The 16,384-nt window shown below is 47.1% G+C and overlaps 1 protein-coding gene across 1 annotated transcript in view; it reads left to right on the top strand.

Annotated features, from left to right (window-relative positions):
• The window catches only part of mbd2 (methyl-CpG binding domain protein 2), a 116,644-nt gene that overhangs the window by 64,127 nt on the left and 36,133 nt on the right, over window positions 1–16,384 (top strand). The window contains exon 5 of the mRNA XM_046305250.1: window positions 1,524–1,701. Coding sequence (XP_046161206.1) covers window positions 1,524–1,701 — 178 coding nt within the window. The remainder of the gene's footprint in view (window positions 1–1,523; window positions 1,702–16,384) is intronic.

The raw sequence follows: 16,384 nt of genomic DNA on the forward strand, positions 1-16,384 counted from the left end.
AATGACCTGATATACCTGAAGAACACAGTCTAATGACCTGATATACCTGATATACCTGAAGAACACAGTCTAATGACCTGGTATACCTGAAGAACACAGTCTAATGACCTGGTATACCTGATATACCTGAAGAACACAGTCTAATGACCTGGTATACCTGAAGAACACAGTCTAATGACCTGATATACCTGATATACCTGAAGAACACAGTCTAATGACCTGATATACCTGAAGAACACAGTCTAATGACCTGATATACCTGAAGAACACAGTCTAATGACCTGATATACCTGATATACCTGAAGAACACAGTCTAATGACCTGGTATACCTGAAGAACACAGTCTAATGACCTGATATACCTGAAGAACACAGTCTAATGACCTGATATACCTGAAGAACACAGTCTAATGACCTGATATACCTGAAGAACACAGTCTAATGACCTGATATACCTGATATACCTGAAGAACACAGTCTAATGACCTGATATACCTGAAGAACACAGTCTAATGACCTGATATACCTGATATACCTGAAGAACACAGTCTAATGACCTGGTATACCTGAAGAACACAGTCTAATGACCTGGTATACCTGATATACCTGAAGAACACAGTCTAATGACCTGGTATACCTGAAGAACACAGTCTAATGACCTGATATACCTGAAGGACACAGTCCAATGAAATTCTTACTTACAGGTTAACCTCTCGACACCTTTCCATCTCGACAGGTTGACCAAACGACAGGTTGACCTCTCGACAGGTTGACCTCTCGACAGCTTTTCCTCTAGATAGAGCTTGACCTCTCGACAGGTTGACCTCTAGATAGAGGTTGACCTCCTAGACAGGTTGACCTCTAGATAGAGGTTGACCTCCTAGATAGGTTGACCTCCTAGATAGGTTGACCTCCTAGATAGGTTGACCTCCTAGATAGGTTGACCTAGACAGGTTGACCTCCTAGACAGTTTGACCTCCTAGACAGGTTGACCTCTAGATAGAGGTTGACCTCCTAGACAGGTTGACCTCTAGATAGATTGTTGACCTCCTAGACAGGCTGATCTCTAGATAGAGGTTGACCTCTAGATAGAGGTTGACCTCCTAGACAGGTTGACCTCTAGATAGAGGTTGACCTCCTAGACTGGTTGACCTCCTAGACTGGTTGACCTCCTAGACTGGTTGACCTCCTAGACAGGTTGACCTCCTAGACAGGTTGACCTCCTAGACAGGTTGACCTCTCGACAGGTTGACCTCTCGACAGGTTGACCTCTCGACAGGTTGACCTCTAGATACAGGTTGACCTCCTAGACAGGTTGACCTCTCGACAGGTTGACCTCTCGACAGGTTGACCTCCTAGACAATGCAGCAACTATAGAAGAAAGAGTCATGCAGAAGTCAATGACATAATGATCCATTTAAACAAACACAATGAGTTATGTGAGTCTGTCTGTGGAGGTTGGGGTGTTCTGCCTATTGTTCTGTTTGTGACCCGTGTTCCTGACGTCGTGTTGTCCTGTATCAGGCGTGGGTCCAGACACGTCAGACGAGACGCTCCTCTCGGCCATCGCCAGCGCCCTCCACATGAGCTCCTCCCCCATCACGGGCCAGACGACCTCGGCTGCAGAGAAGAACCCGGCTATCTGGCTCAACACGTCGCAGCCCCTGTGTAAGGCCTTCATAGTGACAGACCAGGACATCAGGTAAGAACCTGGTGGGTTTCGGGGTCCTCAGTGTGTACATAATTACAGTGCACTGTGCACGTCTCTCCTCTGAGCTGTGGTATTGGTCTGCTGTGGTATTGATCTGCTGTGGTATTGATCTGCTGTGGTATTGATCTGCTGTGGTATTGATCTGCTGTGGTATTGATCTGCTGTGAGCTGTGGTATTGATCTGCTGTGGTATTGGTCTGCTGTGGTATTGATCTGCTGTGGTATTGATCTGCTGTGGTATTGATCTGCTGTGAGCTGTGGTATGGGTCTGCTGTGGTATTGATCTGCTGTGAGCTGTGGTATTGGTCTGCTGTGGTATTGATCTGCTGTGAGCTGTGGTATTGATCTGCTGTGGTATTGATCTGCTGTGGTATTGGTCTGCTGTGGTATTGATCTGCTGTGGTATTGATCTGCTGTGGTATTGATCTGCTGTGGTATTGATCTGCTGTGGTATTGGTCTGCTCTGGTATTGATCTGCTGTGAGCTGTGGTATTGATCTGCTGTGGTATTGATCTGCTGTGGTATTGATCTGCTGTGGTATTGATCTGCTGTGGTATTGATCTGCTGTGTATTGATCTGCTGTGGTATTGATCTGCTGTGAGCTGTGGTATTGATCTGCTGTGGTATTGATCTGCTGTGGTATTGATTTGCTGTGGTATTGATCTGTTGTGGTATTGATCTGCTGTGAGCTGTGGTATTGATCTGCTGTGGTATTGATCTGCTGTGGTATTGATCTGCTGTGAGCTGTGGTATTGATCTGCTGTGGTATTGATCTGCTGTGGTATTGATCTGTTGTGGTATTGATCTGCTGTGAGCTGTGGTATTGATCTGCTGTGGTATTGATCTGCTGTGAGCTGTGGTATTGATCTGCTGTGGTATTGATCTGCTGTGGTATTGATCTGCTGTGGTATTGGTCTGCTGTGGTATTGATCTGCTAAATACTGTAGCTAACTAAATGGCTAACAAAATGGCAGCATGGACTATCTAAGTTGACCCTTCTTTTTTTATTTTATTAGTGTTTTATTGTTGTCTCTATGGTCACTCACAGGGCCCTACACGCTGTCGCAGGGCCCCTACACACTGTCGCAGGGCCCCTACACACTGTCGCAGGGCCCCCACACACTGTCGCAGGGCCCCCACACACTGTCGCAGGGCCCCTACATGCTGTCGCAGGGCCCCACACGCTGCCGCAGGGCCCCACACGCTGCCGCAGGGCCCCCACACGCTGCCGCAGGGCCCCCACACGCTGCCGCAGGGCCCCACACGCTGTCGCAGGGCCCCCACACGCTGTCACAGGGCCCCCACACGCTGCCGCAGGGCCCCACACGCTGTCGCAGGGCCCCCACACGCTGTCGCAGGGCCCCCACACGCTGCCGCAGGGCCCCACACGCTGCTGCAGGGCCCCTACACACTATCGCAGTATCCCTGTACATTGTTAATATGGTACTGACCCTGTATATAGTCACCTTACCCCTATACATATCTACCTCCATCACTCCAGTACCCCTGTACATTGTTAATATGGTACTGACCCTGTATATAGTCACCTTCCCCCAATACATACGTAGAATGTATGCACACATGACTGTAAGTCGCTTTGGATAAAAGCGTCTGCTAAATGGCATATATTATTATTATATTACATATCTACCTCCATCACTCCAGTATCCCTGTACATTGTTAATATGGTACTGACCCTGTATATAGTATGGTACTAACTGACCCTGTATATAGTATGGTATTAACTGACCCTGTATATAGTATGGTATTAACTGACCCTGTATATAGTATGGTATTAACTGACCCTGTATATAGTATGGTATTAACTGACCCTGTATATAGTATGGTATTAACTGACTCTGTATATAGTATGGTATTAACTGACCCTGTATATAGTATGGTATTAACTGACCCTGTATATAGTATGGTATTAACTGACCCTGTATATAGTATGGTACTAACTGACCCTGTATATAGTATGGTACTAACTGACCCTGTATATAGTATGGTATTAACTGACCCTGTATATAGTATGGTATTAACTGACCCTGTATATAGTATGGTACTAACTGACCCTGTATATAGTATGGTACTAACTGACCCTGTATATAGTATGGTATTAACTGACCCTGTATATAGTATGGTACTAACTGACCCTGTGTATAGTATGGTACTAACTGACCCTGTATATAGTATGGTATTTACTGACCCTGTATATAGTATGGTATTAACTGACCCTGTATATAGTATGGTATTAACTGACCCTGTATATAGTATGGTATTAACTGACCCTGTATATAGTATGGTACTAACTGACCCTGTATATAGTATAGTATTAACTGACCCTGTATATAGTATGGTATTAACTGACCCTGTATATAGTATAGTATTAACTGACCCTGTATATAGTATGGTATTAACTGACCCTGTATATAGTATGGTATTAACTGACCCTGTATATAGTATGGTATTAACTGACCCTGTATATAGTATGATTACTTACTTTCTGGTGTTCTTCTTCTTGTCTGGCGTAACGTTGTTATGGATTGCTGGGTTGTTGTGTCTGGCGTAACGTTGTTATGGATTGCTGGGTTGTTGTGTCTGGCGTAACGTTGTTATGGATTGCTGGGTTGTTGTGTCTGGCGTTTTCACTTCACCTGTACGTGACATTAAAACCTGAAAATGGTTTGAGTTGCAGTAGATTCTCCTCACTTCAGACAGCTCCCACTGTGAGACACACACACACACACACACACACACACACACACACACACACACACACACACACACACACACACACACACACACACACACACACACACACACACACACACACACACACACACACACACACACACACACACACACACACACACACACACACACACACACACACACACACACACACACACACACACAGAGCTCCCACCTCTCCCTCCCAACTCTAATCCTGCCAGAGCAGGAGGCCTATTGTTTTGTATGGAAGTTAGCATCAGGAGACAGAGCGACTGAAATGACAATTTTGGCATTTGCAGAGAGCTGGTCACAGAGAGAACTGAACACGTGCGGCTAGGAGATACGCTTCTTCGCTGATGCAATGGGCAAATTGTTAGTGTTTCAGTCCATACGGAAACATTCACCATGCGTGTTCAAGGGTGGAGGGGGGCATTTTTTTTCTCCAATTTTTTTGTACATTGTACATTTTCTCCTCCTCATTCCTGACTGAATGTGATGCCATAGAAAAAGAATGAATAGAATGCGTGAGCCACATCAATTAAACATCATTTGAATGAATATTCTACATTACCACGGCAATTATTGCATCACAATACCTGGCAGCCGCAGAGAGCGTACGAGCTGACTCGTTATACTGCCAGGATTAGAGGTTCCAAGTCTGTTCTATTCATTGTGTTTCTATCTCACTCAACCACTGGTTCCAAACACACAAAATGCATTGTTTTTTTTTACGCTTATTATGGTTATTTTCATTTCAGCACCGTCTTAATTCATAACCGTCGGTTATATGGTTATACGTTAATTGTCCCAGTCCTCAACGGGAGTCTTATTGTCCCAGTCCTCAACAGGAGTCTTATTGTCCCAGTCCTCAACAGGAGTCTTATTGTCCCAGTCCTCAACAGGAGTCTTATTGTCCCAGTCCTCAACAGGAGTCTTATTGTCCCAGTCCTCAACAGGAGTCTTATTGTCCCAGTCCTCAACAGGAGTCTTATTGTCCCAGTCCTCAACAGGAGTCTTATTGTCCCAGTCCTCAACAGGAGTCTTATTGTCCCAGTCCTCAACAGGAGTCTTATTGTCCCAGTCCTCAACAGGAGTCTTATTGTCCCAGTCCTCAACAGGAGTCTTATTGTCCCAGTCCTCAACAGGAGTCTTATTGTCCCAGTCCTCAACAGGAGTCTTATTGTCCCAGTCCTCAACAGGAGTCTTATTGTCCCAGTCCTCAACAGGAGTCTTATTGTCCCAGTCCTCAACAGGAGTCTTATTGTCCCAGTCCTCAACAGGAGTCTTATTGTCCCAGTCCTCAACAGGAGTCTTATTGTCCCAGTCCTCAACAGGAATCTTATTGTCCCAGTCCTCAACAGGAATGTTATTGTCCCAGTCCTCAACAGGAATGTTATTGTCCCAGTCCTCAACAGGAGTCTTATTGTCCCAGTCCTCAACAGGAGTCTTATTGTCCCAGTCCTCAACAGGAGTCTTATTGTCCCAGTCCTCAACAGGAGTCTTATTGTCCCAGTCCTCAACAGGAGTCTTATTGTCCCAGTCCTCAACAGGAATGTTATTGTCCCAGTCCTCAACAGGAGTCTTATTGTCCCAGTCCTCAACAGGAATGTTATTGTCCCAGTCCTCAATAGGAGTCTTATTGTCCCAGTCCTCAACATGAGTCTTATTGTCCCAGTCCTCAACAGGAGTCTTATTGTCCCAGTCCTCAACAGGAGTGTTATTGTCCCAGTCCTCAACAGGAGTCTTATTGTCCCAGTCCTCAACAGGAGTCTTATTGTCCCAGTCCTCAACAGGAGTCTTATTGTCCCAGTCCTCAACAGGAGTGTTATTGTCCCAGTCCTCAACAGGAGTCTTATTGTCCCAGTCCTCAACAGGAGTGTTATTGTCCCAGTCCTCAACAGGAGTGTTATGTGTAGTTGTCCCAGTCCTCAACAGGAGTGTTATGTGTAATTATGCTTCTCCTCCATTGATCCTATCCTCTACATAGTGAACTGTGATGTGCCTGTTAGGAGGTTCTGTCTAACATATTGTTGTTATCGTTAATATTGAATCTTTTATTGAACGTTTATTTTCTCATGTAGTTCCCATTTAGACCAAGGCCTCTTTCACAAGGGAGTGCTACATATACACAATTTATACCATTTACAAATACAGCATCATAAAAATATTTACAAGCCATTCAAGAAAAACAATCAATTCCTCTGCAAAGAGGTCCTTAATCAACAAGTTGAACTGCCCCAGAGGTATCAGCACATCAAGTTGAACTGCCTCAGGCACCACAACATCAAGTTGAACTGCCTCAGGCACCACAACATCAAGTTGAACTGCCCCAGAGGTACCAGAACATCAAGTTGAACTGCCTCAGGCACCACAACATCAAGTTGAACTGCCTCAGGCACCACAACATCAAGTTGAACTGCCTCAGGCACCAGAACATCAAGTTGAACTGCCTCAGGCACCAGAACATCAAGTTGAACTGCCTCAGGCACCACAACATCAAGTTGAACTGCCTCAGGCACCACAACATCAAGTTGAACTGCCTCAGGCACCACAACATCAAGTTGAACTGCCTCAGGCACCACAACATCAAGTTGAACTGCCCCAGAGGTACCAGCACATCAAGTTGAACTGCCTCAGGCACCACAACATCAAGTTGAACTGCCCCAGAGGTACCAGCACATCAAGTTGAACTGCCTCAGGCACCACAACATCAAGTTGAACTGCCCCAGAGGTACCAGCACATCAAGTTGAACTGCCTCAGAGGTACCAGCACATCAAGTTGAACTGCCTCAGGCACCACAACATCAAGTTGAACTGCCCCAGAGGTACCAGCACATCAAGTTGAACTGCCTCAGGCACCACAACATCAAGTTGAACTGCCCCAGAGGTACCAGCACATCAAGTTGAACTGCCTCAGGCACCACAACGTCAAGTTGAACTGCCTCAGGCACCACAACATCAAGTTGAACTGCCCCAGAGGTACCAGAACATCAAGTTGAACTGCCCCAGAGGTACCACAACATCAAGTTGAACTGCCTCAGGCACCAGAACATCAAGTTGAACTGCCTCAGGCACCACAACATCAAGTTGAACTGCCTCAGGCACCAGAACATCACATTGAACTGCCTCAGGCACCAGAACATCCAGTTGAACTGCCTCAGGCACCAGAACATCCAGTTGAATTCATTTTTATTCTTAACTAACTCATCAATATGCTTTTTAAAATGGTCCTTTTTTGTCAATCCAGATGCCCAGATATTTATAAGCAGGGACACCGCCAATGAGGACACTATCCAATGAGGACACTATCCAATGAGGACACTATCCAATGAGGACACTATCCAATGAGGACACTATCCAGCGAGGACACTATCCAATGAGGACACTATCCAATGAGGACACCGTCAATGAGGATACTATCCAATGAGGATACTATCCAATGAGGACACTATCCAATGAGGACACTATCCAGCGAGGACACTATCCAATGAGGACACTATCCAATGAGGACACTATCCAATGAGGACACTATCCAATGAGGACACTATCCAATGAGGACACTATCCAATGAGGACACTATCCATGAGGACACTATCCAATGAGGACACTATCCAATGAGGACACTATCCAGCGAGGACACTATCCAATGAGGACACTATCCAATGAGGACACTATCCAGCGAGGACACTATCCAATGAGCACACCGTCAATGAGGATACTATCCAGCGAGGACACTATCCAATGAGCACACCGTCAATGAGGACACTATCCAGCGAGGACACCGTCAATGAGGATACTATCCAATGAGGATACTATCCAATGAGGATACTATCCAATGAGGACACTATCCAGCGAGGACACTATCCAATGAGGACACTATCCAATGAGGACACTATCCAGCGAGGACACTATCCAATGAGCACACCGTCAATGAGGATACTATCCAGCGAGGACACTATCCAATGAGCACACCGTCAATGAGGACACTATCCAGCGAGGACACCGTCAATGAGGATACCATCCAATGAGGACACTATCCAATGAGGACACTATCCAATGAGGACACTATCCAATGAGGATACTATCCAGTGTACATATGCATAAATCATCAGATACAAGTGTTTTTGAAAATAACATATACCTGGTGGTTTTTACCTGCATTAATTACCTATTTCAGTCCAACAAAGGCTTTCTGCAGGGCAATAAAGACAGATTATAGCGCTGTCACAGCCTGCAAACAGATGTATGTCACACTTTTTGTTTGGCATATAGACCTATATTGTTTAAATAGACAGTAAAAAGTATAGGACCAAACATCGATCCCTGTGGGACACCTTTTCCTAATGTCACGGAAACCTGACTTCAGAGAATACCCCTTGTGTTCTGTCTGTCAGGTATTGCATGATGCTTGATCCAGGCCAATTGCAGACAATCTTTCAATTAGTAAAGAGTGGACAACAGTATCAAAAGCCTTCGATAGGTCAAGTCTTAGGGCAGCACAAGTCTTTCATTTTTATACATACCCTTTACCACGTTATTTAACACCAGGGATGCAGTGGGGGTGGTACTATGACCTGGCCTGAATAGACCCAAAGATTCTCGAACACAGACTCAAAGATTCTAGAACCTAGACCCAAAGATTCTAGAACATTGTGTCTGTGAAGTCCTGCAGGACTCATAATAGTGAAGGTGAGCTGAGGGCTCTCAATGGAGAGAGTGTTTTAACAAACTCTTTATCACAAACAACATATAGATCACGTCTGAAATTGGTACCCTTTCCCTTTGTAGTGTGGACTACTTTTGACCAGAGAGGGTGACCTTTACCTTGAAATTTGTTCTCAGTGCAGATCTACTTTGAGTCTCGGTGGTGAAGTAGAAATGATTGCTGCCTTCCCTTGGTATGGAAACACATTCTCTGCTATACACTAGGTGACATGGTTCAGAGAGAAGGAGTGGATGAAGACTATCAGACTCCATTTCTTCTGGCGTCATCTGTAGGAATCTGTCTCTTGTCACCAGGCAGTCAGCCAATCAGCCAGCCAGCCAGTCAGTCAGTCACCAGCCAGCCAGTCAGACAGTCACCAGCCAGCCAGCCAGCCAGCCAGCCAGCCAGCCAGCCAGTCAGCCAATCGTGCTGACTCTACCTGTACAGCCTCTACCTGTGCTGACTCTACCTGTGCTGACTCTACCTGTGCTGACTCTACCTGCGCTGACTTTACCTGCGCTGACTCTAGTCACCAGTCAGCCAGCCAGCCAGCCAGCCAGCCAGCCAGCCAGTCACCAGCCAGCCAGTCAGTCACCAGCCGGCCAGTCAGCCAGCCAGCCAGTCACCAGCCAGCCAGTCAGTCACCAGCCGGCCAGTCAGCCAGCCAGTCACCAGCCAGCCAGCCAGTCAGTCACCAGCCGGCCAGTCAGCCAGTCAGTCAGCCAGTCACCAGCCAGCCAGTCAGTCAGTCACCAGCCGGCCAGCTAGTCACCAGCCAGCCAGCCAGTCAGTCAGTCACCAGCCAGCCGGCCAGTTACCAGTCAGCCAGCCAGCCAGTCACCAGCCGGCCAGCCAGTCACCAGCCAGTCGGTCAGTCAGCCAGCCAGCCAGCCAGTCAGTCAGTCAGTCAGTCAGTCAGCCAGTCACCAGCCAGCCAGCCAGTCAGTCACCAGCTAGCCGGTCAGTCAGCCACCAGCCGGTCAGTCAGCCACCAGCCGGTCAGCCAGCCAGCCAGCCAGCCAGCCAGTCAGTCAGCCAGTCACCAGCCAGCCAGCCAGTCAGTCACCAGCTAGCCGGTCAGTCAGTCACCAGCCAGCCAGTCACCAGCCAGCCAGTCACTAGCCAGACAGCCAGCCAGTCACCAGCCAGCCAGTCACCAGCCAGTCACCAGCCAGCCAGTCACCAGTCAGCCAGCCAGTCACCAGCCAGCCAGTCACCAGCCAGTCAGTCACCAGCCAGCCAGTCAGCAGCCAGCCAGCCAGCCAGTCAGTCACCAGCCAGTCAGTCACCAGCCAGCCAGCCAGTCACCAGCCAGCCAGTCAGTCACCAGCCAGTCAGTCACCAGCCAGCCAGTCGCCAGCCAGCCAGCCAGCCAGCCAGTCACCAGCCAGCCAGCCAGTCACCAGCCAGCCAGTCAGTCACCAGCCAGCCAGTCAGTCACCAGCCAGCCAGTCAGTCACCAGCCAGCCAGTCAGTCACCAGCCAGCCAGTCAGTCACCAGCCAGCCAGTCAGCCAGCCAGTCAGTCACCAGCCAGTCAGCCAGCCAGTCAGTCACCAGCCAGTCAGTCACCAGCTAGCCAGTCAGTCAGTCAGTCACCAGCCAGCCAGTCGGTCACCAGCCAGTCATTCAGTCACCAGCCAGTCAGCCAGCCAGCCAGTCACCAGCCAGCCAGTCAGTCACCAGTCACCAGCCAGCCAGTCAGTCACCAGTCACCAGCCAGCCAGTCACCAGTCACCAGCCAGCCAGTCAGTCAGTCAGTCACCAGCCAGTCATTCAGTCACCAGCCAGTCATTCAGTCACCAGCCAGTCTTTCAGTCACCAGTCACCAGCCAGCCAGTCAGTCACCAGCCGGTCAGTCAGTCACCAGCCAGCCAGTCAGCTAGCCAGTCACCAGCCAGCCAATCAGTCACCAGCTAGCCGGTCAGTCACCAGCCAGCCAGCCAGTCACCAGCCAGCCAGTCACTAGCCAGACAGCCAGCCAGTCACCAGCCAGCCAGTCACCAGCCAGTCAGTCACCAGCCAGCCAGTCACCAGTCAGCCAGCCAGCCACCAGCCAGCCAGTCACCAGCCAGTCAGTCACCAGCCAGCCAGTCAGCAGCCAGCCAGCCAGCCAGTCAGTCACCAGCCAGTCAGTCACCAGCCAGCCAGCCAGTCACCAGCCAGCCAGTCAGTCACCAGCCAGTCAGTCACCAGCCAGCCAGTCACCAGCCAGCCAGCCAGTCACCAGCCAGTCAGCCAGCCAGCCAGTCACCAGCCAGCCAGCCAGTCACCAGCCAGCCAGTCAGTCGCCAGCCAGCCAGCCAGTCAGTCACCAGCCAGCCAGTCAGTCACCAGCCAGTCAGTCAGCCAGCCAGCCAGTCAGTCACCAGCCAGCCAGTCAGCCAGCCAGTCAGTCACCAGCCAGTCAGCCAGCCAGTCAGTCACCAGTCAGTCAGTCACCAGCCAGTCAGTCACCAGCTAGCCAGTCGGTCACCAGCCAGTCATTCAGTCACCAGCCAGTCAGCCAGCCAGCCAGTCAGTCACCAGCCAGCCAGTCAGTCACCAGTCACCAGCCAGCCAGTCACCAGTCACCAGCCAGCCAGTCAGTCAGTCAGTCACCAGCCAGTCATTCAGTCACCAGCCAGTCATTCAGTCACCAGCCAGTCATTCAGTCACCAGCCAGTCATTCAGTCACCAGTCACCAGCCAGCCAGTCAGTCAGTCAGTCAGTCACCAGCCAGCCAGTCAGTCAGTCACCAGCCAGTCAGTCAGTCAGTCACCAGCCAGTCAGTCAGTCACCAGCCAGCCAGCCAGTCAGTCACCAGCCAGCCAGCCAGCCAGCCAGTCAGTCACCAGCCAGCCAGCCAGTCATTCAGTCACCAGCCAGTCATTCAGTCACCAGCCAGTCATTCAGTCACCAGCCAGCCAGTCAGTCACCAGCCAGTCATTCAGTCGCCAGTCAGTCAGTCACCAGCCAGCCAGCCAGTCATTCAGTCACCAGCCAGTCATTCAGTCACCAGCCAGTCATTCAATCACCAGCCAGTCATTCAGTCACCAGCCAGCCAGTCAGTTACCAGCCAGCCAGTCAGTTACCAGCCAGCCAGTCAGTCACCAGCCAGCCATTCAGTCACCAGCCAGCCAGTCAGTCACCAGCCAGCCAGTCAGTCACCAGCCAGTCATTCAGTCACCAGCCAGTCATTCAGTCACCAGCCAGCCAGCCAGCCAGTCAGTCGCCAGCCAGTCATTCAGTCACCAGCCAGTCATTCAGTCACCAGCCAGTCATTCAGTCACCAGCCAGCCAGTCAGTCACCAGCCAGTCAGTCAGTCACCAGCCGGCCAGCCAGTCAGTCACCAGCCAGCCAGCCAGTCATTCAGTCACCAGCCAGTCATTCAGTCACCAGCCAGCCAGTCAGTCACCAGCCAGTCATTCAGTCACCAGCCAGCCAGTCAGTCACCAGCCAGTCAGTCAGTCACCAGCCAGCCAGCCAGTCAGTCACCCGCCAGCCAGTCAGTCACCCGCCAGCCAGTCAGTCACCAGCCAGCCAGCCAGTCACCAGCCAGTCATTCAGTCACCAGTCAGTCATTCAGTCACCAGCCAGTCATTCAGTCACCAGTCACTTAGTCATATCTGTTGGAACTATAAGGCATGAAACACCTTTCACTACTTTTCACCAGAGCCCTCCTCTCCCTTCATGTTACTGGGGGCTCGTATGAGTGCAGTGTTAATCCTGTAGATGGCAGTGTATACAAAGGCATGATGGCACACTGAGCTGAGCTCCGATAACCAGCTGTCTATGGGTTATTATGGGAGGAGAGGAGAGAGGAGGGTGAGAATAGGACTGGAGAAAGGGAGAGGACAGGAGAGAGGAGGGGGAGGAGGTGAGAGGGAGAGGAGAGGAAGAAGAATAGTGGAGAGGAAAGAGGGAGTGGAGAGGAGAGAGGAGGGGGAGGAGGTGAGAGAGAGAATAGGACTGGAGAGAGGAAGAAGAATAGTGGAGAGAAAAGAGGGAGTGGGGGGAGGAGGTGAGAGGGAGAATAGGACTGGAGAGAGGGAAAGGAGAGGAAGAAGAATAGTGGAGAGGAGAGGAAAGAGGGAGTGGAGAGGAGAGAGGAGGGGGAGGAGGTGAGAGAGAGAATAGGACTGGAGAGAGGAAGAAGAATAGTGGAGAGAAAAGAAGAATAGTGGGGAGGAGGTGAGAGGGAGAATAGGACTGGAGAGAGGGAAAGGAGAGGAAGAAGAATAGTGGAGAGGAGAGGAAAGAGGGAGTGGAGAGGAGAGAGGAGGGGGAGGAGGTGAGAGAGAGAATAGGACTGGAGAGAGGGAGAGGAGAGGAAGAAGAATAGTGGGGAGGAGGTGAGAGGGAGAATAGGACTGGAGAGAGGGAGAGGAGAGGAAGAAGAATAGTGGAGAGGAGAGGAAAGGGGGAGGGAGAAGAGGTGGATGGATCTGTTTTTCTCATGCCTCTGTGATACCATAGAATGAGAGAAGACAGATCTGACTGGTTAGCTATTGATTCGTGCTGACTCTACCTGTGCTGACTCTACCTGCGCTGACTCTACCTGCGCTGACTCTACCTGCGCTGACTCTACCTGCGCTGACTCTACCTGCGCTGACTCTACCTGCGCTGACTCTACCTGCGCTGACTCTACCTGCGCTGACTCTACCTGCGCTGACACTACCTGCGCTGACTCTACCTGCGCTGACACTACCTGCGCTGACACTACCTGCGCTGACTCTACCTGCGCTGACTCTACCTGCGCTGACTCTACCTGCGCTGACTCTACCTGCGCTGACTCTACCCGCGCTGACTCTACCCGCGCTGACTCTACCCGCGCTGACTCTACCCGCGCTGACTCTACCCACGCTGACTCTACCTGTACATATGGATTTGAGTGAAAAGTATTTGAATAATAAATAAATAAATATGAAAAGGTGAATGTAAGAAGCGTTTATCATTTCAAATAGACTCCATGTCATATTAAACAGCATATTAAACACTCTGAATAGACTACATGTCATATTAAACACTCTGAATAGACTCCATGTCATATTAAACACTCTGAATAGACTCCATGTCATATAAACTCTCTGAATAGACTACATGTCATATTAAACATCATATAAACACTCTGAATAGACTACATGTCATATTAAACACTCTGAATAGACTACATGTCATATTAAACATCATATAAACACTCTGAATAGACTACATGTCATATTAAACACTCTGAATAGACTACACATCATATTAACACTCTGAATAGACTACATGTCATATTAACACTCTGAATAGACTACATGTCATATAAACACTCTGAATAGACTACATGTCATATTAACACTCTGAATAGACTACATGTCATATTAAACACTCTGAATAGACTACATGTCATATTAAACAGCATATTAACACTCTGAATAGACTACATGTCATATTAACACTCTGAATAGACTACATGTCATATTAACACTCTGAATAGACTCCATGTCATATAAACTCTCTGAATAGACTACATGTCATATTAAACATCATATAAACACTCTGAATAGACTACATGTCATATTAAACACTCTGAATAGACTACATGTCATATTAAACATCATATAAACACTCTGAATAGACTACATGTCATATTAAACACTCTGAATAGACTACACATCATATTAACACTCTGAATAGACTACATGTCATATTAACACTCTGAATAGACTACATGTCATATTAACACTCTGAATAGACTACATGTCATATTAACACTCTGAATAGACTACATGTCATATTAACACTCTGAATAGACTACATGTCATATTAAACACTCTGAATAGACTACATGTCATATTCATCATTAACACTCTGAATAGACTACATGTCATATTAACACTCTGAATAGACTACATGTCATATTAACACTCTGAATAGACTACATGTCATATTAAACAGCATATTAAACACTCTGAATAGACTACATGTCATATTAAACACTCTGAATAGACTACATGTCATATTAACACTCTGAATAGACTACATGTCATATTAACACTCTGAATAGACTACATGTCATATTAACACTCTGAATAGACTACATGTCATATTAACACTCTGAATAGACTACATGTCATATTAAACAGCATATTAAACAGTCTGAATAGACTACATGTCATATAAACAGTCTGAATAGACTCCATGTCATATTAACACTCTGAATAGACTACATGTCATATAAACAGTCTGAATAGACTACATGTCATATTAACACTCTGAATAGACTACATGTCATATTAACACTCTGAATAGACTCCATGTCATATTAAACAGCATATTAAACACTCTGAATAGACTACATGTCATATTAAACACTCTGAATAGACTACATGTCATATTAACACTCTGAATAGACTACATGTCATATTAACACTCTGAATAGACTACATGTCATATTAAACACTCTGAATAGACTACATGTCATATTAAACATCATATAAACACTCTGAATAGACTACATGTCATATTAAACACTCTGAATAGACTACATGTCATATTAAACAGCATATAAACACTCTGAATAGACTCCATGTCATATTAAACACTCTGAATAGACTACATGTCATATTAAACACTCTGAATAGACTACATGTCATATTAAACACTCTGAATAGACTACATGTCATATTAAACAGCATATTAAACACTCTGAATAGACTCCATGTCATATTAAACACTCTGAATAGACTCCATGTCATATTAAACAGCATATTAACACTCTGAATAGACTCCATGTCATATAAACAGTCTGAATAGACTACATGTCATATTAAACACTCTGAATAGACTACATGTCATATTAAACATCTGAATAGACTACATGTCAATAAACATCATATAAACAGTCTGAATAGACTCATGTCATATTAAACACTCTGAATAGACTACATGTCATATTAAAATCATATAAACTGAATAGACTCCATGTCATATTAAACACTCTGAATAGACTCCATGTCATATTAACACTCTGAATAGACTACATGTCATATTAACACTCTGAATAGACTACATGTCATATTAAACACTCTGAATAGACTACATGTCATATTAAACACTCTGAATAGACTACATGTCATATTAAACACTCTGAATAGACTACATGTCATATTAAACATCATATAAACACCCAAATAGGTCAGGAGACAGACATGGATTCTAAGAAGGAAAATGTATTATGTCGTCTATATAATTTGTTATTTCAAG

The sequence above is a fragment of the Oncorhynchus gorbuscha genome, linkage group LG16 (genome assembly GCF_021184085.1).
Source record: "Oncorhynchus gorbuscha isolate QuinsamMale2020 ecotype Even-year linkage group LG16, OgorEven_v1.0, whole genome shotgun sequence".
In the NCBI taxonomy this organism is placed as follows: Eukaryota; Metazoa; Chordata; class Actinopteri; order Salmoniformes; family Salmonidae; genus Oncorhynchus; species Oncorhynchus gorbuscha.